Consider the following 27,039-nt stretch of genomic DNA (forward strand, 5'->3'; position numbering starts at 1 on the left):
CCAGGTAGATGACATCAGTTAATTTTCCTTCATCTACCAGTGCTGTTCTCCGCCATAGAAGACTGCCAGGTTGGTTAGGCATGACCTGCCCTTGGTAAAGCTGTGCTGGCTGTCTCATATGAAACAGGCCAGAACATTTTTTCCCTATCCAAGTGTTAACTTATATATAAGTTTTAAAAAATCAATCTAGTAGAAGAAACATTTCTAAACATGAGCTTCAAGTAGTTTTTAATTTCTCTTTGTTGAGAAAATTAATTTTGTCCATCTTTGTGTCTTACCGTTTCTCTTCTTGGAAAGAGTGAGGTGAGGAAGACGAACAATCCAGGATAAAGGCCCTACAGCTACCTTGTTTGTTAACTGAGATTTCAAACAGAAAGCAACATAAGAAGTCAGTCAGTAGGAAAATCTACTCCCAGACTTGTTTTCCAATGGGGGAAAGGTCAAATTGTTGACATCACAGTTTTGGTGACATTAATGGAACACAGGGCAAAAGTGAAAGCGGTCACTTTTAAATGGTAACTTTACTTTTTGTCACAGCTACCTTCTCATTTCTTTTGGTGATATCTGTCATTTTTTCATTTCAGGATATAAATGTTTATGTGGGTGCAATTCCATATTTCCACATATACAGGTATGGAATCAAAATGCTAGTAATGATGGTGGTTCAAATTCAGGACACATACAATGTCATTTTGTATGACAGTGGAATTATGCACTGGGCAAACAGCAGTATCTGGAGTATGCAGTCTTGTAAGTGGTATCAGATCTGAAATATCTCATGCTCTCCCTTTGGTGGATAACAGCTGCATGGAAAAGCCATGGATGAGAGTAGAAAAAGCCTCTAGTACATCAAGACCTAACATCAGACAACATTCTCTAGTGCTGATGCTTGCTTACTTTGTTACTAACCTCAGATAAAACAAATTGGGGCTCAAGTCCTTATCCAGGCAAAATCCTCAGCAACTTCAGTAGGAGTCTTGCCTAAGGATCATAGGAGTGATTCATCCCAGTGCAAGAACTAACATCCCCGAAGCTTTTTCTAGGCAACATGCTAACCATGGACTCCAGTTTGACATTGGAAGCACAAACCCATTTTGCAACATTTCCACACAAGAAAAACAAAGCATTTACCAAAGCATTTTACTAAGTGTGCACAAATTGAAGTATTCGTCCAAAGAACAGTTTTTGAGCTACTTTGGATATGGCAAGGTAGAGAAATGCCACTGGAATTGCTTTCTACAATGCATGGATAGAGCAAGGCACATGGCTGAGAGCTGCTGACACTCCTGTCCAAACAAATCATGGTTCTGGACCTTTGCAGCTGACTGTATGGAGGATGTTTTTTCATCCTAGGAGAATCAAATACCTGCAGTAAGAACCAGAAAACCCCTATTTTGTCTCAGTCTCCAGGTGAAAGAGAATCAATGTATCACAGCTCCTAAACCTTGTGAAACTCCTACCAAGTACCCAAATGAAATACCTACAATTGTTGGCACTGTAGCTAATCTTTCCCTAGTCAGCAGATGATTATTTTCCACATCAGCAGACAATGACAAAGAAGATGATAGTATGATTTCTTCTTCTTTAGATGATGTTTTAACAGATAATAAATCACTTTACAGCACTGCCTTTTCTTTTGCCATATTTATGCATGGAAAGCAAAATACAACCAGGTTGTAGGACACACTCTGAAATAACCAACTAGCTTTAGAGGATTAGACAGACAAAAGATTTGATTTCAAGACAGCGCCTCTTAGAGCTTTTGTTTATCTTAAATCCCACATGAGCACAGTGTTTTATTAATTGCTTTTTGACAATAGGTAGAAATCATCTAACATATCAGTCTGTACATTCTTGGCAAGGAGTTGCCCAGGGTTGCCCAAGTCCTTCCATATGTATATTAAATATACGGGGACAAATTCTGCAAACGGAATTAGAATAAATTAGGTGAACGGATTTACCATCAACAGATACTTTCAAGCATTTCAAATATGCTCTGGTTAAACAACACACAAAAACTGCACAGGGTTGCATAGGATTGAGTGACAACTTTCCCTATAATCAGTGGAATTTATTTGGTACTCACTGAAATCAATGGAGTCTCCTTACAGTATGGAAGTTGACTTTGTAAAAGAAAGTCAAGTCAACAAGAACTGGACAAATAAAACCTAACTAGCCTGAACTTTTAGAGAAATGTGGTCATGCTTTTATTTCTGTTATGAAATAGAGTCAAACTACATACTATTGGAGCTCTTGGGAATAAAGCCCTATTTCAGTTGAAACTACTGAGGCTACCTGGTTCTAGAGTTCTCAAACTCTTTTTTTTTTTTGAACCATCAGCTCAGCTATCCTGTTCTCCTTATTTCTGTCCCAGAATTCAGAAGCACAAAGCATGAAAGACAAAGATTTTCTGAAGTTTCTAATGGTCCATAGGATCCCTATTTCTTCTCAAAGTTTTACCTTGCACCTGAAAATATCCTCACTGTTTCAAAAACATTTTCTCCTAGGGCAGACTCTCACAAAACTGAGATTAAATACTACCATGAAAACATAGTGCTGTTCACAAGCAACAGTGACTGTGTGGGTAAAAATAAGGCTGCAAGAGATGCAAGTAAATGTTTCCAAAGGTCACAAAGATAACTGCTCTGAAAGTAAAAACTGAGACCTGTTGTTAAAAAAGTATTGTTCTTTAACAGCTTAGATTTTTAAGAATTTTAGAATTTTCCTGTATTTCTCAACTTCATCATCTTCCATTGTGCATTTTATATCTCCACTTGAGCTAAGGCATAAATTTACATGTACAGTCAAGCCTTTCTCCCCTGCATCTTTCATTATTCAGTGTACATTCTGAAGTTTTGCTATATGTTTTGATAGGCAACACGCTGACTTGCAGTGTTTTTACTGCTGCGTTAGATGAAAATTTGATTATTTACAGTAATCAGTCCCATTGCAACAGAGCCCTGGAGTATGATTAGACTTTCGATTTTCTGTTGGGTAAGCTACTTGCAAATCAGCCCTTGAATTTACGGTACTACCTTGGATATGACTTAACTAGAAGAATGAGTATTCCTGAATGAATAGCTCTGTTACCAAACTCCAGGCCAAACAGTAAGCTCTGTCACTCCTATAGATGTTAATGTGGTTGTGCTCACATGGCAGGCAGCATCTTCAAATAGGACTGAAATACACTGAAACAGAGGGAGGGCAAAATCTGAGCAGTCAGAAACATCAAATTACTTCTCCATTGCCATTCACAGCTTTTTACTGACCTTAGTGCAGTCAGTGTGAATTTTGCCAATTAACTTCAATAGGAGGAGAATCTGGGTTGGACTGAGGTTTCTGTTCCTGCCTACAGCAACACAGATGCATGGCAGAACACTCTCAGGAAGAATAAAAAAGGGCAAATTCCCAGTTGCTGTGGCAACAGAAGGGATGATTCTCTTCACTATCACGTAATTTTGAAATTCAGTATGTGCTTTGTGCCATGACATGTGTTTCTCTCCTTTGTCAAATTTATGTTTTTTTCCCTTGCAGGAGGCCCACCAGGAAAAGAGCATAGGAGAAAACTATTAACACAAATAGCCCCTAGAAGCCTTTTCATATTTCGCACCTCATACTTTCCAAGATAGAAAAAGCATGTATTCAAACAAGTAAAAAGAACTGCCTTCAACATACACTTCCCGAAAGTGCAGATGAATTCAAACTGCTCTGTGAATGCTCAGGGAATGTGAGATGACTGGTATAGAAATGCTTCAGAAGAATGCTAAGACCTCTGCCACAGAGAACATCAGCTAAAGGCTGTCCACCTTCTTTTCTCACCCTCTCTTCTATTGGGGCCCTTCTTGCTGTAGTTCTTGGACTTAACCATTTCATTAAGGGCTGTAAACACCCAGTGAGACTCAGGACAAGTTTCAACATCTTCAGGAAAGCAGTGGAATATACAAAATGTGACTTATGGAGCCCAAAAGACTGACAAAGGCAATCAAACCAAAGGGGATGCAAGTGCAGTTCTCTTCCCTTCTTCTTCCTGTTCTCTGTTCTATAGGAGGCAGTTTCCAGGCTGGCAGTTCTCTTTTCAGGGTAAGAAGACAGAAAAACTGGTCTCCACAGCCAAGGACAGAGAAGAGACTGGAAACATATGTTCTCTGTACTTGGGATGATTCAGTTTAGGTATAGTACCTGGGCAAGAGCACAGATGGTGGAAACCGCTGAATCTCAGAGTTGCAGCTTTACATTAGCTGAGATTCTACTTTAATATTTTTACTAAAAAAAAAAACCACAACACTACTCCAAAACTGCATACAACTTCCATGGGGAAATTGAAGAAGTAAAAACTAGCATGACTTCTTTAAAATAATAGTGTGAGTCATTATCTGGAATCTAAATCTCCTAAGCATCAGCCTAATATAACCAAAGCAAAGGCAATTAAAGTGAAGGGTTGTTCAGCTTGGAGAAAGAAGATTTTTGGGATAACTCATTGTGGTCTTCCACTATTTAATGGAGGGTTACAAAAAAAATTTCAAGCTGGTGATAAGAGAAGGGGGAGTGGGTTTTAAACTAAAGGAGGGGAAATTTAGGTTAGATATTAGGTGGCTATTCTTTACTCAGACAGCACTGAGGCCCTGGCACAGCTGCCCAGAAAAGCTGTGGGTGCCCCATCCCTGGAGGTGTTTGAGGCCACATTGAATGGGGCCACATAGGTAGGTACAGTATGTACACCTGGAGTTTCTTCCTCCTGTCTGGTGGATGAGGCATGACAGTCAAGCATGTAAACAAATGAAGTGAATATGGCACCTTAGGAGAGAATGTCTGTAATCTATTTGGCTTTGAAAATGGAGTAGCACTTGTCACATGAATAAAGATTGAAATTCAGAAGTATCAGGAAATACAATAGAGCTTAAACAATGTGATACCTGTAATCGTACAAAAGTATATACAGCAGCCTACTGGAAAAGAAAAAGGAATGTGATTTATGAAGTACGAATGACCAAAACACAACCTCAACTCTTTAAGGTGGGAGTAAGCACCAAGGTATCTTTATTGGCTTGAGGGCTGGGGCTGAAGATGGGAAACCCAAAGTTGCTCTTTAACTTCCATATTCAGTGGCTACTGGCTTCTATATCAGAGGACGGCAACATAAAGACCCATTACTTCCAAAGTTAAAAAAGCCCTTGTCAGGAAGGAGACCAAGGTACAGCACTGAACAGTATAGAATAGTATAGACTATCAAAGTTGGAAAGGGACTTCAAAGATGATTGAGTCCAACTACCTGACTACTTCAAGGCCAACCAAAACTTAAGGCATGTTATTGAGGGCATTATCCAAATGGCACTTGAACATAAAAGACATGAGGTATCAATCACCTTTCAAGGAAGCCTATTTCAGCATCTGACCATCCTCATAGAAAAACAACGTTTCTTAATGCTCAGACTGAGCATTAGAATAGCTTCTGCTATTATCTTGTTCAGAAACTTCTTAGCATGACTTTTCCCTCATACATGGCCAAGATCATTCCAGAGCTTTCCTTCACATTCTAAGCAATTCCTATCAACAAAGGTGTAATATTACCATGTACCACTAGACACTGCTGATACCTGTTTCCAAGTCTAGTCTGTCATGTAGTAAAAGCTGATTAAGGCAAAGAGAAAGATATACTGTGTAGTAGAGATTGGTTAACACTGCTGTCCTTACACTTGATATTTAGAACCAGTGGCACTGAAGATAATGCATAAAAAGTTTGGAAAAGAAATGAATAACAAGTTAGTTTGCTAATAGTGCGTAATTCTATCATTAACAGCCAACTGTGAGAAGCTCTTGAGAAACTGTCAGATACAATATCACCAATTTTTTTAAGCCCTTTTTTTACAAAACTCACTTTATTAATCTGAACGAGAACTGAAAGCAAGCTGGAGATACGTAATCTTCCTGTTCTTAATATCACTACACAGAAAAGGAGTTTGTTAGCTCAAATTTGGACTGACCTCACCACTTTGCAATGAATGCAATGAATCCACATCTGTCCTATCCCAAAAAACTTTTACCAAAGCATAATTATTTTTATGTTCATTAAAAAGAAAAAAGTTCAAATCAGAAAGTAGCCCTGGCAGGTTCATATCACAATACCTACCACTCTAGCTACAGTTTTCTTTACCAGGCATACTTGTAGGAGGAATTTCCCATTGAAGTAAAGGGAAAACCTCCTGGTGACTTCACTGACCCACCTTGTGACAACCAACTTCCCCACTCCAATGCCATATTGAGCATATCAAGCACTATCCATTACAGTGGTGTTATTTTCTTAATATTGAACTCTGTCTACAAGGAAATGAAATGGGATCACAGATATGATCTTCCCTACATTATATTCCACAGAAGAGCAAATTTTGGCCATGAGTAGTAACATAATCACTGATTACTCAGGTTAAATGATGAAAGTAAGTAATGATGATGTAATTCCTATGAAGGCACCAACATAAAAGTAACCTATCCTGGGAAAGTCTGAGCAGGTGTCCCCAGAGACTCCCTCAAATCCAGACACTGAGCTATGAAGGGTATGACTTGATATTAATGACCCCTATAAGTTTTGGGTTTTTTTTTTCTCCTTTTTTTTTTTTCTTTTTCTGAAAATGTTGTGACAACTATAGGGAGTAGTGCTCGGTCTCCTCAAAAATCATAAGAATCTGATACAACTCTTTCTTTTTTTTGTGTAGGTTTAACTTTCCGGTGTCCAATCTTCCTGGACACATATGGCTTTGATCTGATCATGCCATGGATTTTGCTTATTTGGTAGTAAGAGAGCTATAGGGAAAGGCTTCACGTCTTCCAAACTCAAGCTGGGATAATGCAGATTTAAATAAGGAAAGCTAAATGCAGCGCCTGTCTCCATTAGCTGTGTAACTGCCTATAGGTTCAGACTGACATTTCCAAAGCATGTGACCTATGATGACAACTGCTAGATGTTTCTGAAGTGATTCAAATACTGGTAAAAGACAAGGTGGAATTAAAAGACAGAGTGAAGGTAGTTAAATGTAAGAAATCTTTGCTTTCTTCAAACTCATAATTCTAATAAGAAGAGAGAATTGATGAATTCTCATTTTGTACAAACATATTCTCAGCTCCAAAACAGAAGAAAAAGAGGTAATTCCCTTGCAAGAAATGTCAGAAAGCTTAATTCCAGCCTGGCAAAAGCAAATGCAATTCCACTGATTTCAATGGAGCCACAGATGGCCAACTTAATGTACAGCAGGGTTGATCTGGCCCTTCTCCCATACTGTAGCATTGCTTTGCCTAGAAACCTTTGCTTTCAAAGTAATTAACCATGTGTCAACAGCCTGCAACACTGAACTGCAATTAAGTAAATGAATAGGAGACATGTATATTTTAAACCTTATCCCAGTAGCAAACTTATAACAGCAAGTATTGATCTTTTTTCTGTTTAATACTAGGTTCTAATGTCAGTACTACAGACAAGAATCTGAGGATCTGCAGAACAAAATCAATTATTTTACACGTATTTCTCCCTCCCACGTATTCCAACATGAATTTCACTTGGATCACATACAAGCATAGTGAGAGCTTCAGGAAGAACTTGCTCTGCCCTATAGGCAATCTCAGCACTGGAGCAGGTGGGCACAGGTTCCCTTGCTAAAAGCAGAGAAAGACAGACAGAAGAAAATTGCTTACTGTTTCGAGGCTTCTCCTCATCCATGCCTTCATCTTCATTTTCTGGGTCAATATCTTCTGCTTGAGTTATCCAGTCTAAATAGCCCTTCAAATCCTCTTCTAGCTGTTGCTTTTCCCGTAACTTTTGGAAATCTCCCCGAGCCTTAGCCTTCTCTCTTTCCTTGGAAAATTCCCTAGCAAGAGGGAGGAAGGAACAGGATGTGGGTGGAGGGAGAGGAAAAGATTGAAAAACAGTGAGTTAGATTGATTTCCATTAGAAAGTATCCATATCCTATGTAGTACACTCAGCCTTCCCTACTCTTTCAGAACAGACATGTGAAAGGAGTATCCTTGCTACATACATTTGTAATACAGTTGGAGTGACCACATTTCTACTAATGCTTAGGAGAACATAATTACCTTTTTTAATCCTTTCGTTCTCAACATTTGTTTGATAATTGAAATAAAACTCACACGTGGTGCTTATGTACAACATCATATACCTTCTAACATTCTTTAACACTTGATATTCTCTAACACTTATCCATAAATATCTACGTGAATAGCAGTCAACTCAATACAAGGATGAACTGTTTGACAATAATCTGACATCTGGAGAGTGAGACAATGGCTCTAATTTTCAGCCAGGTCTCAATCTGTCCATAAGATTATAGGTATAATCACAACTAAATGACACTAATTGTAAGTGTAAGTAATGATACTCACAATTCTATACACAGTTAATTACGAGCAATTTCACCCATGGGAGTGGACACTCTATTTGAAAATTTAGATTTCAGTGTTTCATAGCATCTGATATTCAGGACTATTATTTGAAATGAAACTTATTTGTCAAATCTCGAGTTGGGTAGACAAACATAAGCAGTAATGGATTCTGCCAGAACGTGAAACAGAGTAGGCATCTGATTGCTTGATGGAAGACCACTATTGGGAATATGGACTTAAAAGAGAGGGCAGAGCAACAAGAATTTAATGTTGCTTAGCTATGATCCATGATGTTTGCTTTGCATTCTTTACATTGCTCTGCATTTTCTTTCTGTCTTTCAGATACATCTATACTCTTACTTTTTTTCTAGAAATGCCAATCTATCTCTATTTAAAGACTCTCCTGTGGCTTCAAGCCAGGTTTTAATACCTGTATTTTAAAAAGGAAGCTTAATAATTGTAAAAAGTGCTAGACTGAAAGTACTTAAACAGTAAGCCTTATATCTGCTCAAGCAGATCACTACACAAGGCATATACAGCAGATAATACGGCCCACTATGTCTAGAAATGAGAGAAAAAGTCATTCTTTCAAATGGATTTCCCATTAGCCTCTCTGTTGATTGCTAGAGATAAGCAGAATTAGAGAAAAAAAAAAAAAAAAAAGAAAAGCCTGATGCTTGTCTTTAGGCTGATTTCCCCACAAAATAGAAAACTTATCACTAACTTTAGTGAGGTAATATTAGGTTTATGAAATCCCACCCAAAAATTAATGAGTGCCCCATGAATTATCCTAAGTTTCCAGTAATGATGCTATAGTACCTCTCTCTTGTTTGGTCAAAACCCTTTGAAATATTTCCATTCACTTCATTGTCTTTGGATCAGGCTTTTTTCATGTTATGAGCTGTTCAGGACACCAGCACTGCATCAGAATGAGAGTAAGAAGATGTCTTCATTTAAAGGCAAAGTATGTGACAAAAGAAGCCTGTGTGATCCTCGCTCCTGTCACACTGCTTGCCACATGTCTCTTGCGACAGTGATAAAGAAGGTGGAAATGAGGAAGAGAATCAGTGGCTTCTTAGGCCCAAAGGTAGATCATAGCCAACCCTGCGACCAAACAGCTATCAGGCAAAAAAGCCTACTGCCAAGCGTGGCAAGAATGACCCCAACAACAATAACTCTAGAAAATATTTTTTAAAAATCTAATCAATACCAATTATTTTTTTGCTGCTTCAATAATATGTTTCTTCTGAGTCTCACACTGTAAATAATACAAATTAAGGAATTAACTCTTCAAAACAAAACAAACAAACAACAAGAACAACAACAACAAAAAACCAGTGAATGATCTATGCATTATTAAGTCAGTTTGAAAACTCAAATTCCAGTATTGCAATAGTTGGGTCATAAACTTGTATTTTGGAATTTTAACAAATAGGAGCACTTTCGAAAGGGATTGGATTCTCAACTCCAACTGAGAAGTGCTTATGTTTACATGGATACAACTTGCAAGAGGCAGTTTAAATAAAACCCATTGTGTGGAAAATATCATGAAATGACACAGTTTGCAGAAAGTTATTCTTATGTGCACTGAACTGGGTCACATATTCGATACATCTCAGTTGAGTGCCTGCTTGGAACTTGCCAGCCCCATGCACTGTCTCTCTCAAGCAGGACTTGGGCTGGCAGAAGAGATGACTAAACTGAAGTGAGATTTTAGCAGCACGGTAGTATGCTCAATACCTGCATACAAATTAATTTGTTACTAGCTTTTTAATGGCACAACTGAAAATATTGTGATGCCTTACTCTAAGAGTTCATTTGTCTCTTTCCTTTGTACAACGTATAGTATTCCAATTTTCATATGATTCTCCAAAGAAGACAACTTATTTAAATTATCTCAATTTCTATGCTCTGCAAGCACTAGACTATTGAGAACAGGTGGCTCTGGAAATTGCTAATGCAATTCCAACCACTTCCCGTGTGGAATGCCAGCCTGTACTTGGGCAAATGTAGTTTACAATGAAGAATTACTACCCATGGTCATTTACTATTCTATCTGAAATGAGTTGGTGACCTCAGTCCAGTTCCTATTGCAGGCAGGTGTGCACAGTACCTCTGCCACCATCACAGTTGGCAATAAATGTTCATTGTTTGCAGTTTCAGCAGGGAAGCCAAGCTTCCAAAAAGCCAATAAGCTTTCTGATAGAGGTGCTGTCTTGAGACTGGAGGTGGCCTTCTCAAAAAAAAATAATACAATATCATGTCAGAATAAGGTCAGCAGAGGTTAGCAGAACCACCAAATAATCTGTCTCTCTTCACTGAATGAGACAACTTCTGTTCAGGAGTTCGTGAATATTGGTTTTACGAGTATTTGGTTTGCTTCACTTTCCTTTGCTTTTCTTAGAAAACTATAAGACACCTCGGTCAAAGGAAAAATCAAAAAGCAGAGCATTCTGGAGAGATATTCAGTCTGAGGTTAGAGTGGGTAAAGGTCATAAATATAAATACCCAGCTCTGCAGGCTGTATAGGTGCAGAAGAAAATTTCTTTTGTCTATCCTGATGAGGAAAAAGATGTATTTTATGTCTATGTCTGATCTCAGCATGAATTCTCACATTAAAAGGTGTTGTGGAACAGCTGAATTCTAGGACTTCAAACCTCTTGCTTAGTGCAGAATAAGGCTTCAATCATTCATGGCCCATGCTGACAGGTACAATGTGGATCTAACCTGTTCTAGAATTAGATATGGATGTTGGTGGTCCTTGAGACCCCTTCCAACCCAACCCATTCTATGATTCTATGATTAGAAAGGGTTGGAAGAGGGGTTAGACTAGGAAGAGTCCTGAAAGGTCAAGAATATTGTTCCTGCTGCTCTAAGGAGGAGCTGCAAGCATAGACAGCCTCCTATCCACTCTAGTCATTTCTTCAGCAGGAAGATAATCAGAAACAGTCAGCCGGGCTTCCAGGATCTTCTCAAAGCAGAAGAAATGGCTGTTCTCTGGCCTTTAGTTTGCTTTAGGAAACTTATTGTTTGAACTATGTCCTGGGATTTGGATCAGTGATAAGCAAACTATGAAATAAATGTGAATTTGTATGCTTCCGCATGAAAGTATGAAAGTTGAGCCCGCACTGTCATTTTTTCCATCACTAATCAACTGAAACAAGTAACACAGAAGCAAATATCTCTGCTCTCAGAAGACCTCTAGCAGTAGTTTCCCCACTCTCAGCAGTGCTGTGGACACCTTTTTTTTTGGCTTGAGAAGGTCAACTGCATGACCTGTTGGCTAGATATTTCCTTTGGAATACAAGAGTTTTAATGTATGCTCAGTCAAGACAGGAAGAGGACGATAGCTCTGTACATAAATACTCTGTCATACTATGTAGCTTAACATGTGATTAGTAAATTCACCAGAAGAATCATGAATGGGTGAAACACTGAGGAAAAATAAATTACAAATGAGATCTGCAGGCAGAACAGAACTCAGCATTTGATTTTGCAGGTGCAATCAAAGTGTCTTTGTGAGTACAATTAATTACACTTACGTATTCAGAAGTGATTAAATAAACCAAGCCAATCTGTCACTGATGAAGTCTACCTACACAACGTGCTTGTTAACATTCCTGATACAGATAAATGGGGATAAATCAGAGATGCTCAGAATGGATCTACAAAGATGCCCAGGAATATTGCTTTGTACCTACGCAGAACAGACAGGTGATCATCTACAGAGAACAGACTAATAGCAAGTTTATTAAAAAAAGCTGAAGCTGCAAAGTGAAGACACTTTGCAACTCAGCAGAATTTAGAACTGCATTAGGAAGTTAATTGTTTAAGAATTGCTTATTTAGCCCAAAGAAAATTTAAAACATTTCTGCCATCATTTTTTTCTTCTTCTTTTTCTTTTTTTCTTCATAGATGCAAATACTGAAGTTTCTTTTTACTTTTCTCCAGTTGGGAAAAAAAAAAAATTGCAGAAACAGTGCAGCTGTCATAATACTGTGAACACAGCCATGAAGAGTGACTCACAGCATAAACAAGGTGAACTTCATCTTTAATTTCAGTTCTCCCTGCAGACTGTTTTCATCTCTCACCACTAGCTGTGGTGGTCTAGCTGCAGTATCTCAGGAGATGGGGCATCCAGGTCCCAAAACACTTTCTTTGGTTGAAAAATGAAAGAGAGAGGAAATGTAATTTTCCACTATGTACACAAATCCAAGTGTTGGTAAATTGAATCAGCACTGCTTCAACAATATGCAGTCCTCAGGCTGGGCTCACAGGCACTGTTTATCCAATCAGATACTATATAATCTTTAACCACCATCTTACATGGTCCTTGAGTGCATCTCTGATATTATAGACCGCTTACCCACTGTCAGGTCGTCATCCTCCTTTACTGCTGATCCTTACCTGCTGAACAAAGTATCCACGTGGAGAGACAAGGAGCTTATGTTTTAAAATTGTACCTGGAATATTATTCTCCAGAAATTCAAATGCAGACTACTGCCTGACACTTTATTACTGGGGATTTTCTCCTCCATTCACTACTTGAAAACTCTTCAGTTTGTAGCAGCTGTCTTAGCTGCATGTAACCTTCAATGGAGTAATGAAGACAATAATAACCCCTCAAGTAGATCTGCTATTACCTGTCTCTTCCCAGAATGATCAAAGGAGAATCTTCTTCTCTAGTCCTACTACCACTCTTCCTATGCTTCTGTCACACTGAGAATGTAACACACATGAAGCATCAAGACCTCTCTCCTGTTCAGAGAAGATTTTGCCCCTCTTTATGATCAAAGGACAGGAGATTTAAGGGCTGCCTGCTCAGACAAGTACTGGCTCTGACCAAATTCGCTTAGAGCTCACTGAAGGCAGCGAGGCACAATGCTAGAAACAATGAAGAAGAGGATGCATAAAAGTCCTCATGTCATAATTATCTATTTGCATGGAATGGCTGTAGGCATCCAGTCTTTCCCAAATATGGAATTTGATGCCTAAATCTGGGAGATCTTAAAAAAAATCTAGAGAGGAATGCTCACTGGCTTCAATCCTCTAATTAACTAGCTCCCCAGGGGCAATAAAGTTTTTAACTACTGGGAGCAATATCAATTGTTTTTAATCAAATCTACCAAAATAATGCTTTGCAGTGAGGGTTATACTGCAGAACGAGATACGGCTAGATGTTTTAGGGATGTTTAAACACCAGAAAAAATTCTCCTGTTTCTCTGCTCCGTCTTAGAAAAGGTCAGAGGGAAATTATCTTTTCTCCCTGAATAATGCTGGGCTTGTAATCCACACAACAGAGAGGATGTGCTTATTAAAGAAGAAACGCATGCAAGGCACACTCCAGGGAAAAGTCTCCCATTAGGCTGTGCTGTAGAGATATTAAGCAATGTGAAAACTTCTCATGTGAGAAGATGTAATTTGGCAGGAATCTCATCCCACAACTGTGAAGGGATTTGTTTCATACTCTCATTCCTCCTTCAGTCCCAGTGACTCTTCCAAAGATTTTACTATAGTCCCCTTAGTCCGTGGTGAACGACATGTTACGTGTTTAACAGGGGAACATAGTGTTGTCCTCTTCCCAAAGAGTATAGGTAGAGGTTTCAGGTAGAGGAATATGTTACAGACAGAGTTGTCTTGTATTTTTTTTTTAATAGTTTATTTTAAAATTATTCCAGATTAGGAAGGCCATGTTTTGCCATTTGCACAGCAATAGCCCAGGTCTTCTACTAAAATTCCAGAGATCAACCTGCCATGGTCTGTTGTTTTGATAACAACAGAGCAAGAATAAAAATACAACTTTTTAAAAATAAACAGTAATAAAACATTTTCCTGGTACTGCTTACCCGCTAAGTACACCGAGAACCAAGTTAAGTACAAAAAATGACCCTATGATGATTAGTGTAACAAAATAGATCCAGGGCCAGTCCCTTCCTATGGCATCATTGACCTGGAAGAGTGGAATGATAATTAGTGAGACAAGCTCAGTGTCTGAGCACTGCAAGGCTCCAGCCAAAGAGATCCCAAGTCACCAGCAGTAAGATTTTCAATAATCGATTTTCTGGAAATTTATGGAAGGGCAGTAGTAGTGATTTTGGAAGTCCCGATATTGAATTTCTGTCAGAGAAACACACCTCTTTTGTTACCTGTACTGTTATTTGCAAAGTTTAAATATTTAGCCAAGATTTTTGAGGGCTGATGTGAAAGCTTCCTTGGATTCAGATTTTTAATCCATCCAAAAGAATCCTGGTGACAGGGAAGAACCCTTCTTATGGAGTCTTGCCCTGTAGCATTGGAAAAAGGACACCAAAACTGTCAGCTTACCCGCTCAACACACCAAGTACCAGATTTAGAACGAAAAAGGATCCAAAGATGACCAGACTGACAAAATACACCCATGGTAACTCATAGCCCATAGCGTCCTGCATCTGGAAAGATGAAGGAAAGTTAGAAGACAGAGAGGGAAAGCAGAAATGAATAAGCAAAGGAACAGATAGAAAGGTTTGTAAATAGAGCCTGTGGTTGATTTACACATGATCATAGCAAGTGTTTCTGTACGTTCTTTCTGGTGCAACCTTTCCTTTGATTGCTTTTTTCTTCTGGCTGTTTCCTTACAGGCAATGATTAATATAGGTTGATGTCTAGTATGTTGAAGTTGTAGACTATCACTTTCTGGAATTTACCCAGAGCACCGCATAGGCCCAACTGACTACCTCTGAGCTTCTAACTTCTGTGCATATGTTTTCTGCCCATGACAATACTGTTAATTTTTGCTAAGCATTGCGTGAGTGTGTTATCAGATCACATTTTTTCCCATCTGTAGCACAGGTATGCACACTTTAGAGAGAAGCACATGGTAACTGTGGATAAATATTGATCTTTCCCTGGCAACAATTATGTAATCTTTACAGTTTGCCACAATGAGAGTAGTAGCTGTATGCTTTTGAGTAAAGTCCTTCCAAGGCCCAACGTGTTCTAACATGGTCAAATGTTTTCTAAAGTTTTCTTGCAAACTTTCTTTCTTTGATTCATGAATACCTCTTTCAAAATCTGACTACTACACAACTGAGTACTCAAAAAATTTGAGACTGTACATTAAATGGTGTGAACATAAATATAGTTTTAATACTACTACAAGCATCTGCAAATGAAGCAGGAAGACTGTTATTTTAGTACTTGGGCCTGTATTATGTGTAGAGCAACTCTAGCACGTAAGATACTTATGCTAAAAGTATGTAGTGTATAAACATCATTTTATCTTGAAGTCTCCTCTGAAGTTCAAAATTTTGGAAAGTTGCTAGATACCTTCACAGAACTGCATTTTCATGATGGTATCAAAATAACAGAGCCCCTTCTTCTTTACTTTTCATAAATGCTTATCTCCTCAGTCAGAAATAGCATCATTAGAGAAACAGATGGCACTTAACATATTTAGTACCACTAAAACGATTTCTGAACTTAAATTGCAAACTTTAAAGTACCTAAACAGCTTAAAAAAATATAGGTTCTTTTGTTCTCATGTGTTTAAAAGTTTTATCATGATTTGTACTCTCCTTCTAGGAAAATGCTCTCTCCTTTGCAACCTAAGCATTTGTTGTGATCACAGAAGAAATATTCTTCCATACATGGGCACTGAGACACACATTAGGGAGGCAATCTGACTCAAGATTCATAACAATTCAGGAAAAGGATTTCAGACCTTCAGTAAGACAAGGCAGGAGAGTAACACTAATATAATCAGTTCTTTGTGGGTGGAAGTTCATCATTCATTTTCCTTTTAAAGTACAGTCACTAAAGTCCTCGTCTGGCAACAGTCCACAGTCAATGGGCCAATCTAAACTCCGTCTCAGGGCTCCCTCAGCTGCAACTTAACTGAAGGAAACTCATTAAAACATAGCCTCAAAATCTGTCTCTGTGGAAAGAGATCATCATCTCCTTCTTCAGAGGATTAATAGATTTGTGGTCAGAACACCTCCTTTCAGAAGTCTAGGTGTCTTTCTAACACTAAGCATATTACCCAGTTTCCCTTTGAATACTTTTGTACAATTGCTCAGTTAGTTTGGAAGTATCACTAACTATTCCTTATGCTTGCAAGTCACTTTTCATCTCAACCAAAAAGTAGACACCTCTGTCGTGACACACAGCAATGCCTCAAAAAGAACAAAATACCATGGTACAACTTAGAAACAAATATTCACCCAAAATTGAAACACAGCAATGCCTTAAGAGAGCATAACACCATGGTACAAACATTCATCCAAAATCACAGCAGAGAAATCATATAGGCAAAATGTAAGCACCTAATCTGGACTTAGGTCAAGAAATGAGACTTAACATCCTCTTCCTTCTACCAAGAATGCCACACAAACAATAGTTATGAATGACTTTCAGAAGCTGCCATAAGAATTTATACAGTCACAATGATGATTTGACTACTCTTTAATTATGATGGATGGCGATAAAAAAGACTCAGCTATGTGGCATTTATCTCTTGTCCATATTTTCCTTCAGCTGGAAAAGTCAGCTGGAAAAATACAACTTCTCAAAGCTGTGATTTGACTGAATCCTAAATAACAAATACCAGAATTTCTGGTACAGAATGGAAGGGCTTGTCCCTTTGTATTACTCCAGCATGAAGAAATTTCCAGCTGGCAAGAAGCTTCCTTTGTAACCTATAAGGTATATAGCTACAGTATAGTGTACTCTGGCTATTGCCACTGCCTGCACAGCTGCATGTTTATATCAGCTAGCATTGGTACAAATTAGTCTTGAAAAGCAAATCTGTGTCCTAGTATAGCAGAGCGTTTTGGACTTCTCAAACGGAACATTTACAGAGTCTGTTTTTCACCTCCTTTTTACTGACCAGCCATGATAGATAAGCTAAGAGGCAGAGACAGTGGTATCTTAGAGAGACCACCAGTATTTGGCAGACTGTTGTGTATTTACTGTCTCTTACTTGCTGGACTCCATAAGTTGGATGCTCTCACGTCTTATTTTTTACAGCAGAAGGTGAGATCATTCCATATAATGTGAGACTGAGACACAGGTGGTAGGAATTGATACACTGATATGTTATCAGGTATTTGGTAAGTCAATAATAATCTTCGACATTGTGACAATGCACTGTAAGTTTACTATTTCCTCTAGAAAAGCTTCTCCAAAAGAAATGAAGAGATGTAAGCTGCTTGGAAGAAGCTGGGGGAAAAAGGAACACACTTACTGAAAATAGTAACATATCAACATTTAAGAAACATTAAATTCTTGGCTAAGATTGTATCATTCCAGATACCTGGAAATATTTCCTCTGAAGTGGAACCATCCTAGAAATCCATGATAGACATCCCTCAAATAAACAATGCTTCCATTCAGTCACCATTAAAAACCTCGCATCTGTGTTTGATTAAAAAATGCTTTCTGGAGACATATCATAATTCTGTAAATACAGTTATTAATCACATGTGTATGTGTACACGTGTCCTTTTGACTGCAGCTGGAGGCTTTCATGGCAAACATAACATAGGTGATACAGTTGATTTTTCCTAATTATGCTGCTGAAATGGAGAAACTGCACAAGGTAAGGCTGAGATTAGAAGGAGATTTGTCATTTACACACTAATGAGTGCAGAAGATCAGGTTTGCAGAATATTTTTTTGAGTTTTCTTGTTTACAATCAACAGAAAAGGGATCTCTTACGAGTTACCTCTAGGGCAGACAGCACAAGCATTGATACACAGCTTAGCTCTTTGGTCACTGAGTGCTCTTTTTCTCTGTTTTCTTCTCACTGGGGTGTTTACTATTAGCCATATGAATCACAAGAGAAAAAATGGATCATCTACATTGACAGGTCTGAACAAAGGCTATCCGCCAATATAGGTCTAAATGCCAATATTCCAGCTACAGTATTCAAGGTAATTGCAATCTGGTGTGAACTTCAGTATGTGTGGGACAATTCCTAAGTTAGCTGGAAGCACTGCATTGGTGTAAATCTACAGACGGTCATTTATAGCAGTAAGTCTGATAAGTTAAACTGTTTGACCTTTTACAGCTCACTTCTCCATCTTTATATCTCACTTCTGTCAACAGTAAGAAAGTTGATATAATTCTGAATGCTGATGTGTCACCCCTCGGAGGCACCTCAGAGATTAGGGTCACAGATTCCTTCTCTTGATTCACTACATGCCCCCTCTAGAACTGTGGGGACATCATTTTGGCTTACTATGTTTCAGATTTCTACTCTACAAAGTGTGATACTGCCTTGCCTCACTGGGTACTGTACAACAAAATTTCTTCATGTCAGCATTTAGGTGCAGAAGTTGACTGGCCTTGGTGTTACAGAAGCTGAATTAGGCTGAAACTCTGTCCCCTCAAGGAAGAAGTTTGCAATAGAGACTCCTTACTTACCATATGGCCTCTGGAGAACCCAGCTTAGTCCCTCAGGCCAGAATTATTTAGCTTTGCTCTGATCTCACACTGATGGGATTGGGATGAGAACCAGATTGCTGCAGTATACCTACTTTCTGGAACTGAAAGCAACAGGAGGTGTTTTTTCTCTAAATGGCAGCTATGACTTCCCTCTAACATCAACATTGTTTTGGCTAGTTTTTCTGTTTTGTAATGACAGCAAGGTCTATTATGGTCATTAATAATAGGTGTCAGATCTCAGCATAAATAAATGGAGCAACTGTCTGGTCATCCATGACACCTGTAATAAGAGGACACAGATTTACAGTCCCTGGAGACAAGATTTTGTCCTATTTTCTAAACAAGAACCAGAATTAAGGAGATTTTTACCTGCCATATGATCTCTATTTTGATCTCCATTGATATCTCTATATTGATCTCTATTTTGGCTTTGATCTCTATTAGGCTAAAATATCTTTCTGGGGAATCACGGAATAATAGAATGGCTTGGATTGGAAGAGACCTTAAAGATCATCCCAATTCCAACCCCCTGCCATGGGCAAGGCTGCCACCCATCAGCTCAGGCTGTCCAAAGCCCCATCCAAGCTGGCCTTCAAAACCTTCATGGATGGGGCATCCACAAATCCACAGGGCTGCCTGTGCCAGGGCCTCACCACCCACTGAGTAAAGAATTTCCACCTAACATCTAAACTGAATCTCTAAATTTTAGCTTAAAACCCATTCCTTTTCCTCCTACCACTATCGGACCTTGTAAAAAGTCAGTCTCCCTTCTATTTATAAGCTTCTTTTCAGTACTGGAAGTCCACAATGAGGTTTCCTTGGATCGTTCTTTTCTCCTTGATAAACAAGCTCAACTTCCTCAACCAGTCTTTGCAGGGGAGGTTGTCCAGATCTCTGGTAACCTTTTTGCCCTCCTCTATACCCACTCCAACAGCTCCATGTCTTTCTCGTGCTGAGAGCCCCAGACCTGGACACAGAATTCCAGATGGAGCATCACAAGGGCAAAGCAAAGGGAGAAAATTACCCCCCTCTTCTTGCTGGTCACTCCTCTTTTGATGCACTCTCAGATACTGTTGGCCTTCCATATGGCTCACATCAAGCTTCTGCACCAGAACTCCCAAATACTTCTCTGCAGGCCTGCTCTCAGTGAGTTCTCCCAGTCTGTACACATTTCTGAGACTGCTGTGACCCAAGTGCAACACCTTGCACTTTACTTTTTTGAATCTCATTAAGTTCTTGTAGAACCACTTTTCAAGTTTGTCTATGTCTCTCTGGATCGCATCTCTTCCTTCTATTGTGTCAACTGCACCACTCAGCTTGGTGTCATCAGCAACTTGCTGAGCGTATGCTCAATCCCACTGTCTACATCATAGATAAAGATGTTGAAGAGCAATGACCCCAGGCCTGATTCTTGGGGGACACCACTCATCATCACCCTCCTCCTGGATGTAGACTCAGTGACTACACCCTCTGGCTGTAACCATCTAACGAATTCCTTATCCACTGGCTAGTTTTCTCTTCAAAACTTTCCAATTTAGAGATGAAAACATGATGTGGGACTATATCAAAGGTCTTGCATGTATTCAGATAGATGACATTAATCGCTCTTCCTTCGTCTACTGAAACCGTCCATCCATTATAGAAGGATACCAGATTTGTCAGGCAAGATCTGCCCTTAGTTAAGCTCTGCTGGCTGTCTTGGATCACCTCCTTGTCTTGCATATACCTTAACATAATTTTGAAGATCTGATCCATGATCTTCTGAGCACAAAGTTGAGGCTCACCTCATTAGCCTGTAGTTCCCTGAGTCTTTCTTCCTTTCTTAAAAATGGGAATGATGTTTCTCTTTTTCCAGTCACCAGGGACTTCACCCAACTTTCAAACGACCTCTCAAACTTCCATGACCTTTCAAATATGATGGAGAGTGGCTTGGTAATTACATCAGCCAGTTCTTTTGGGACTGGGATGCATCTCATTGGCCCCTTAGTCTTGTACGCATTCAGTCTCATTAGGCAGTCTTGAACTTGCTCTTTGCTTACATCACAAGGGATTTTGCTCCCCTGACCCCTGCATAGAGGTTTAGGGATGCAAGAGACATGGGAAACCTGACTGCCAGAGAAGACTGTGGCAAATAACTTACTGAGTATCTTAGCCTCCTGTGCATCTGTTGAAATCAATTCTCTCTTCTCATTTATCAGGGGGGTACATACTCTTTGTCTCTTCTGATGAATGGACCTGTAGAACCCACTTCTTACTGCATCTTGTTGTTTTTCTCACTCCTTGTCAAGTTCAGTTCCGTTGGTGCCTTGGCTTTCCTAATCCCATCTCCACATGCTCAGACAGCATTCCTGTTTCTTCTCAGGCTACACATCCCTACTTCGACCATCTGTACAATTCCTTCTTATTTGCTCAGTTTAACCAGCATGTCCTTTCTCAGGCATGCCAGTTTTCTGCCATCACTGCTTGATTTCTTCTGCTGGGTGTTGGAGAGCTCTTGTGCCCACAGAAAGGAGTTCTTAAAGAGCTGCCAGCTCCTCAGTTCCTGTGTCCTTAAGGACAGTTTCCCAGGGAATCCCATTCAATAATTCCTTACACAGAGGGAACTTTGTGCCTAAAGTTCAGGGTCCTGGCTCTGCTCTTTGCAAGGCCCATGTTCCTTCAGATCACAAACTCAACCACAGCATAGTTGCTACAGCACAGACTGCTGATTAAAGAGGTTAAGATAGCATCTTAACCTCTTTAATCATCTCCTCTGCATTGGTGAGCACCAGGTCCAGCAACCCTTCACCTCTGCTGGTTTGTTTAATATCCAGATGAGGAAGTTCTCCTCAGTAGACTCCAGGAGTCTCCTGGATTGCTTGCAGCCCACCATGTTGCCTTGCCAGCAGATATCTTTGTGACTGAAATCACCCAGTGCACTAATTGTAACACATATCTCTTGTTTCCAAATGTACTTGGACTCAGTTCTTTCTCTCCGGACAAAGCAAATAATTTCACTACGAACAACTTCACTACACACAGACTAAGGGAATCAGATTCTATTACTTTTCTCAAAACTTTTTTTCCTCTTGGAAGTCAAAGAAACTGCTCTACATCAGGATGAAAAGAGGGCATTTAAACATATTTTGAGAAGGTCTGGTGGACGTTGTTTACTGTGGAAATGCTCTTCCTTTCCAAGCACCCTTAATTACTAAGACCTTAGAGCTGCAACCTTTAACTGAAGGCAGATAATCTACTGGTAACACCAGGATTTTTAATTTTGTAGTTTCATAATCAGAATTACAACCAACAGTTGTGGTAGAGGCCAAGGAATGGAAAGTCTATTTACAAATACACTTTAATGCTTATGTCTCACAGTTCTTCAGAACTAGGTGAAGACTTATTATTGGAGCCACAGAAGACATGTATATTCTGGTTGTTTAGAGTTATATTGTTTTTAGGGAAAATATGCACATTTTGCAAGTATGTCATTAATTACAACAGCATCATAGTTCAAAGATAATGTTAGAGGTATATTATCTATTAACACAATAGTTCAGCATCAGCAGGCACATACAGGACATCTTTCATCCAGTTAATGGGAGGGGAAGACACAATTCATTAAATTCTGCTGACTTTGCAATTCACACACCCACACCCCTACATTTTGTGCAAGATGCTTTTGAAAACAACTGACAAACTCAAGCTACAGAAAAAGTTTAATCCATCACAGAAAGACAGTTGTCACTGGAAAGCAGCAAACCACACATGCTGAATGGACAACTGAAGAAAAATCTGAAGTTTGTCTTGTTCTGTGCACAATGCTGGAGAGCAGAAACTTAAAAGAAAGCACGTTAGCTAGGGTACCAAGGTTAGCTTTCTATTTCTTGAGTAAATTGCTAATTGATTTTTAATGACTATAGAAATTTATGATTGCCTTTTATAAATATAAATGATTCAAGTATTCTATAATGAAGTGTATAACCTTTTACAGAGTGACATTAAAGTACTCGATAAAATTAAAGCACAGCAAGTTTGGAATTTTGGGGTAAAAATTATTTGTTTTTTCATTTTTTAAAATCTTTTTTTCCTTTGCAGTCTATGATGAATTCGTGCAATCCACTGCCTCAGGAGATTATCTAGCCAAATGTAATGGTTATGGCCAATAGCAAGATCTCTATCTGAAACCAAATCTTGCTTGTAACCATGTAGGAAAAGAAAATTGGAGAATATGTGGAGAAAGAGGTAGCATAAATAAGAAGGGGCACAGGCAACACTTTGCTGTCTACTAAAATAGCTTCCTGCTTGAAGCCTTCATTTTGAAGTTTCAGATTCTGAGTCTGCTGATGTGTTTGGAGCCTGAATGTTGTAAGGCTGCTGCCTAGCTTGTCAGTAAAAATGTAAATAAAGCACATTTTTGCTTGAGAAATCCCTGCCTGGCTTCTTCATACACCTCAACTGATTCTATTCGTAGTGCATGTCCATCTGACTCTACCATTCATAGAAGGAACAAAAGGATCATATTTAACCATCACATGTCTTTAAAGACAGATCTAGATTTATTGCATTATTATCGTAAGGATGAATATTCCACCTTGCAGATCCTTCAGTATTTGAAATGTGATTAGTTGTCTTCACTTTGTTGGCATTTTATCTAGTACTCATGTAGGTGCATATTTTAAAGCATATGAGTAATTCCATTAAAGCCAATAGTCAATACTATTGTTACCAGTAAAAATAAACTGAAATGCATAAGTGCTCCGCTTGAATGGGATAGGGTACAGGACTGGGAGAAATATATGATAAGGACCACATTTTCTGAAATCTCTTGGAAAAAAGCTCTGTAAAATTAGAAGTTTTGCGTACATAGTGACTAAGACATGACAAAATCATTGGTTGAAACAAAATGTTTTAAGCATTTCAGTCTAGACAATCAAGTGCATCATGAGAAGCATTATCATTTATCTTGACAACCTGAAATACTTTCAGCCTTACTGAGCCTTTAAGACAAGTAGAATTGGGAATTGAATGTCTCAGAGCTGACTCAAGGCAAAAGGAGCAAGAAGGGAGGTGAAAAATACAAAACCCCAATTCTCAAATAAGCAAAAACACACTAAGAATACTAATAAAAAAAAAAAAAAAAAGACCAAAAAAACAAACAAACAAGCAAAAAAACAACTAGACTTACTTTTATGGACTTGGGAACAATATAATAAAATTTATTCTAAAAAATACAAGCAAAGGACTCCAGATGCTTTTGCTTCTATTCTGGATAGAATTTCTTTCTAAAAACTGACATCCTAGTTGTCTTAAAGGGACTCTAACCCACAGTTGCTCTTTAAAACTGTTCTGAAATGTTCTATATTTTGTTGCTGGCACTGTCCGATGGATGCAAAGGAGAGACTGGCATGTTTGCTCCAGCCTCAGTCTGATGACACTCAAAGGAAGGAGAAGCACTTGATCATTTGCTCCTGTTAAAAATTATTTGTTTTGACTATTATGTTTGTTTTAAGTAGTTTTGGGAAAAGCAAAATTTAAGGTCAGTTGCAATCTCCAAGCACTTGTTTTTAAAGCTTTTCATACTTACTGCCTAACCTCAATCACAGAATTTTGGAAATTGTGTATGTGCATATGGACAGCTAGAACTTTCTATCACAGTATCCTCAAGACAAGGGCAAGACAGAGCTGGGGGAAGGCAATTGCACAGGGATCATAAAACAGAGAAAAGAATGCTTTATCCAAGATACTCTGATATATTGTCTCTGTAGGATGAAAACAAAATAATCTGTTTAGGAAATTAGGAAATAGGAAAGAGTCATCATGCCTGGACAGTGGGAAGAATAAGACATAGTCCAAGATTCCCATGTGCACCTTGGTACCTCAGTTGTTCCTTATGTTGTGTAGAGATGGAATGAGAAAACTGAAATTCCACTCTGAACTAGAAATATCAGCAGTTTGATTAGAATTCACTGCTGGAGCTGAATAAAGGCATTTACTGAGAGGACTGCATTGATGGAGACAGATGGAATAGATGGAATAGAAACATCAAGGGAAGTGATTGACTTGCAATTGAGAACTTGTGAGAAAGAATCAAAGGAACTGCAGCAATGGAAGATGAGTCCAGAAGAAAGGAGAGGGAAGCAGACAGAGTCTGCAGAGGTTCCCTCTTCAACTCTGTTAACATAGGTTACGCCAAATCTGATTTATATGTCCTCACCCCAGAACATTAATCCAGGAGATCTGATCCAGAGTCTGCTCTGATTCATGAAAATATTAATTCCCCATTTATTTTAGAAAAACTTTGGATAACATTATTATTTTCATTGCTCTATTGCCTAATTTCCCTGATAAGAAGTGGAAGTATCCAGAACTGACCAAACTTCCCACACAGCTCTATGAAGAAGTGAAAGCAATGCCAGGCTGAAACTCGAAGCCACAAAAGCACACACTCCTGTAAAAAATATGACCTGATTGGCTTGAAATTCGTAGTGAGACTGTAATAGCAGGAATTTTGCAGAATGGCCCTTCCAGGCTGCTGCAGTTTGTGCAAGAATGAGGCCAGAGTGGAGACCTTTAAACACTGCCTTATAACTGTAGCTGCTAGATGGTAGATAAACTGAAAACATGTAGAATGGACATTTGAGATTGTTTGGAATTACACAGTCACAGTGGAATGGCATTTTGTTGTTATATGAACTCCTATTAATGAAGAAAACACAAAAGACATGAAGAAACCTTTGCTTTTTGTTCCATACAATATGCAGGAAGTGTATTGTTACCGACAGAATTTGCCAAGCTTATTTCTTTATAACCTCACAGAGCTACATATTCATCACCCATCAAATATTGGCCCCACCTTTGCATAGATGTATGCCCTTTTGTAGCTGGAAAGTCTGTATAAAGTCTGAGACATAGATGTATAAAACAATTTTTAATCATCTAGCCCCATGTTACCAGTATAGTATGCTGATACTGAGTCCCTCCACCATGTTTTTAGTCTCCAACGCTTAGCTACTGGACTCCACAGTATTATTTCATTCTTTGGTACGTTTCTATATTCATATTTCTTCTGTTTATGGTTTGGGTGTACATTGTTTTTTTGCAGTTGGCTGCTCTTTAACAGACTGAGCTATTATGGGAAAGATGAGGTCCCTGACTGAGCCTAGGAAGAGAATTAAAATTTGCATTCAAATACCAGCAGGTCAAAATGTCTGTGGCACACAGTGATTGAGCTGAACTTTTTCCATCACAAGCTATTTCTTCTCAAAATGCTCTCTGATCCCATAGTTATATGGCACAATACTTTGTGCTTGCAGAAGAGGTAGAGGAAATATTGGCTTCAGTGTGTTTACTGCTGTCTTAAATCTGTAATTTTAAACAGCCTTCACAGAAGTCTACAGTCCAACTTCAACTGGTGCTGAAGGTCGCTGGCATTTGACTTCACATTTTTCATTTCCAAACAGATAAATGAAGATCAGCTCCCCCTCAATTTGAAGTAAACAACACTGTTGCTTAGTTTTGTTTTCACAGATTTGCAAGATTTAGTAGCACCAATAATGCTCCAAATAGATGTGGATTACCATAGCAAATCAACTGCTTGAGAAGCAGATTTTGCTGATATAACACTAGTACATTAAGTGTTGTTAAGACAAGTATAACTGGGAAATTTTTGTAGGCAAATATAATAAGGGAGGAAAACCAGAAATAATCAGGAAGCTACCATTTACATCTCTTCCTATCTTCATCTGTTTTTTTTTTTTTTTTTTTTTGTGGAACATTTTCATTTTTCTGTACAAGCTGGAGGACATCACGTATCTCTGCACAGTGTCTGGCAATACAGGGCTACCGCACTCCTACGGAAAATATTAGTTATGCAGATAGAATGTCTGACATCAAAATTCTACATCTAAATATTGAGCTCCAACAAGTTTCCTGCTCTATCACCTCATTTTCTTTTCTCCGGGTTTAATATGGAAGAGAGAAGAAAACAAAACATCCAAAAAAAAAAAAAAAAAAAAAAAGAAAAGGAAACAAAACACAAACAAGCAAACAAAACAACAATCAAACCAAACCAAAATTAGGAAACCATGAAAACAAACAAACTAGATAGGCTGCCAACATTCATGACCAGGCCAATTTATCTCAATTCTTCCATTTCAACTACATAAACCATTTTCCATAAAACCTATAGCACTGCATGGAAAATACAGGCAGATTCAGGACATTCTTGGCAACCTGGTCTAGTACCAG

General features: G+C 38.7%; 1 protein-coding gene across 18 annotated transcripts in view; it reads right to left on the reverse strand.

Moving 5' to 3' along the window:
* Positions 1–27,039, reverse strand: part of CACNA1C (calcium voltage-gated channel subunit alpha1 C) — a 476,647-nt gene that overhangs the window by 137,147 nt on the left and 312,461 nt on the right. For 10 of the 18 annotated variants that reach the window (XM_052667556.1, XM_052667545.1, XM_052667544.1 and 7 more), the window contains exons 8-9: positions 14,713–14,816; positions 7,684–7,856 (exon numbers count right to left, since the gene is read on the reverse strand). In XM_052667556.1, the coding sequence (XP_052523516.1) occupies positions 7,684–7,856; positions 14,713–14,816 (277 nt within the window). Of the gene's footprint in view, positions 1–7,683; positions 7,857–14,234; positions 14,339–14,712; positions 14,817–27,039 lie in introns of all 18 variants that reach the window. The other 8 variants (XM_052667558.1, XM_052667542.1, XM_052667550.1 and 5 more) reach the window with 1 other exon arrangement.

This window comes from Tympanuchus pallidicinctus, unplaced genomic scaffold (genome assembly GCF_026119805.1).
Source record: "Tympanuchus pallidicinctus isolate F22 unplaced genomic scaffold, pur_lepc_1.0 scaffold8, whole genome shotgun sequence".
NCBI classification, from domain to species: Eukaryota; Metazoa; Chordata; class Aves; order Galliformes; family Phasianidae; genus Tympanuchus; species Tympanuchus pallidicinctus.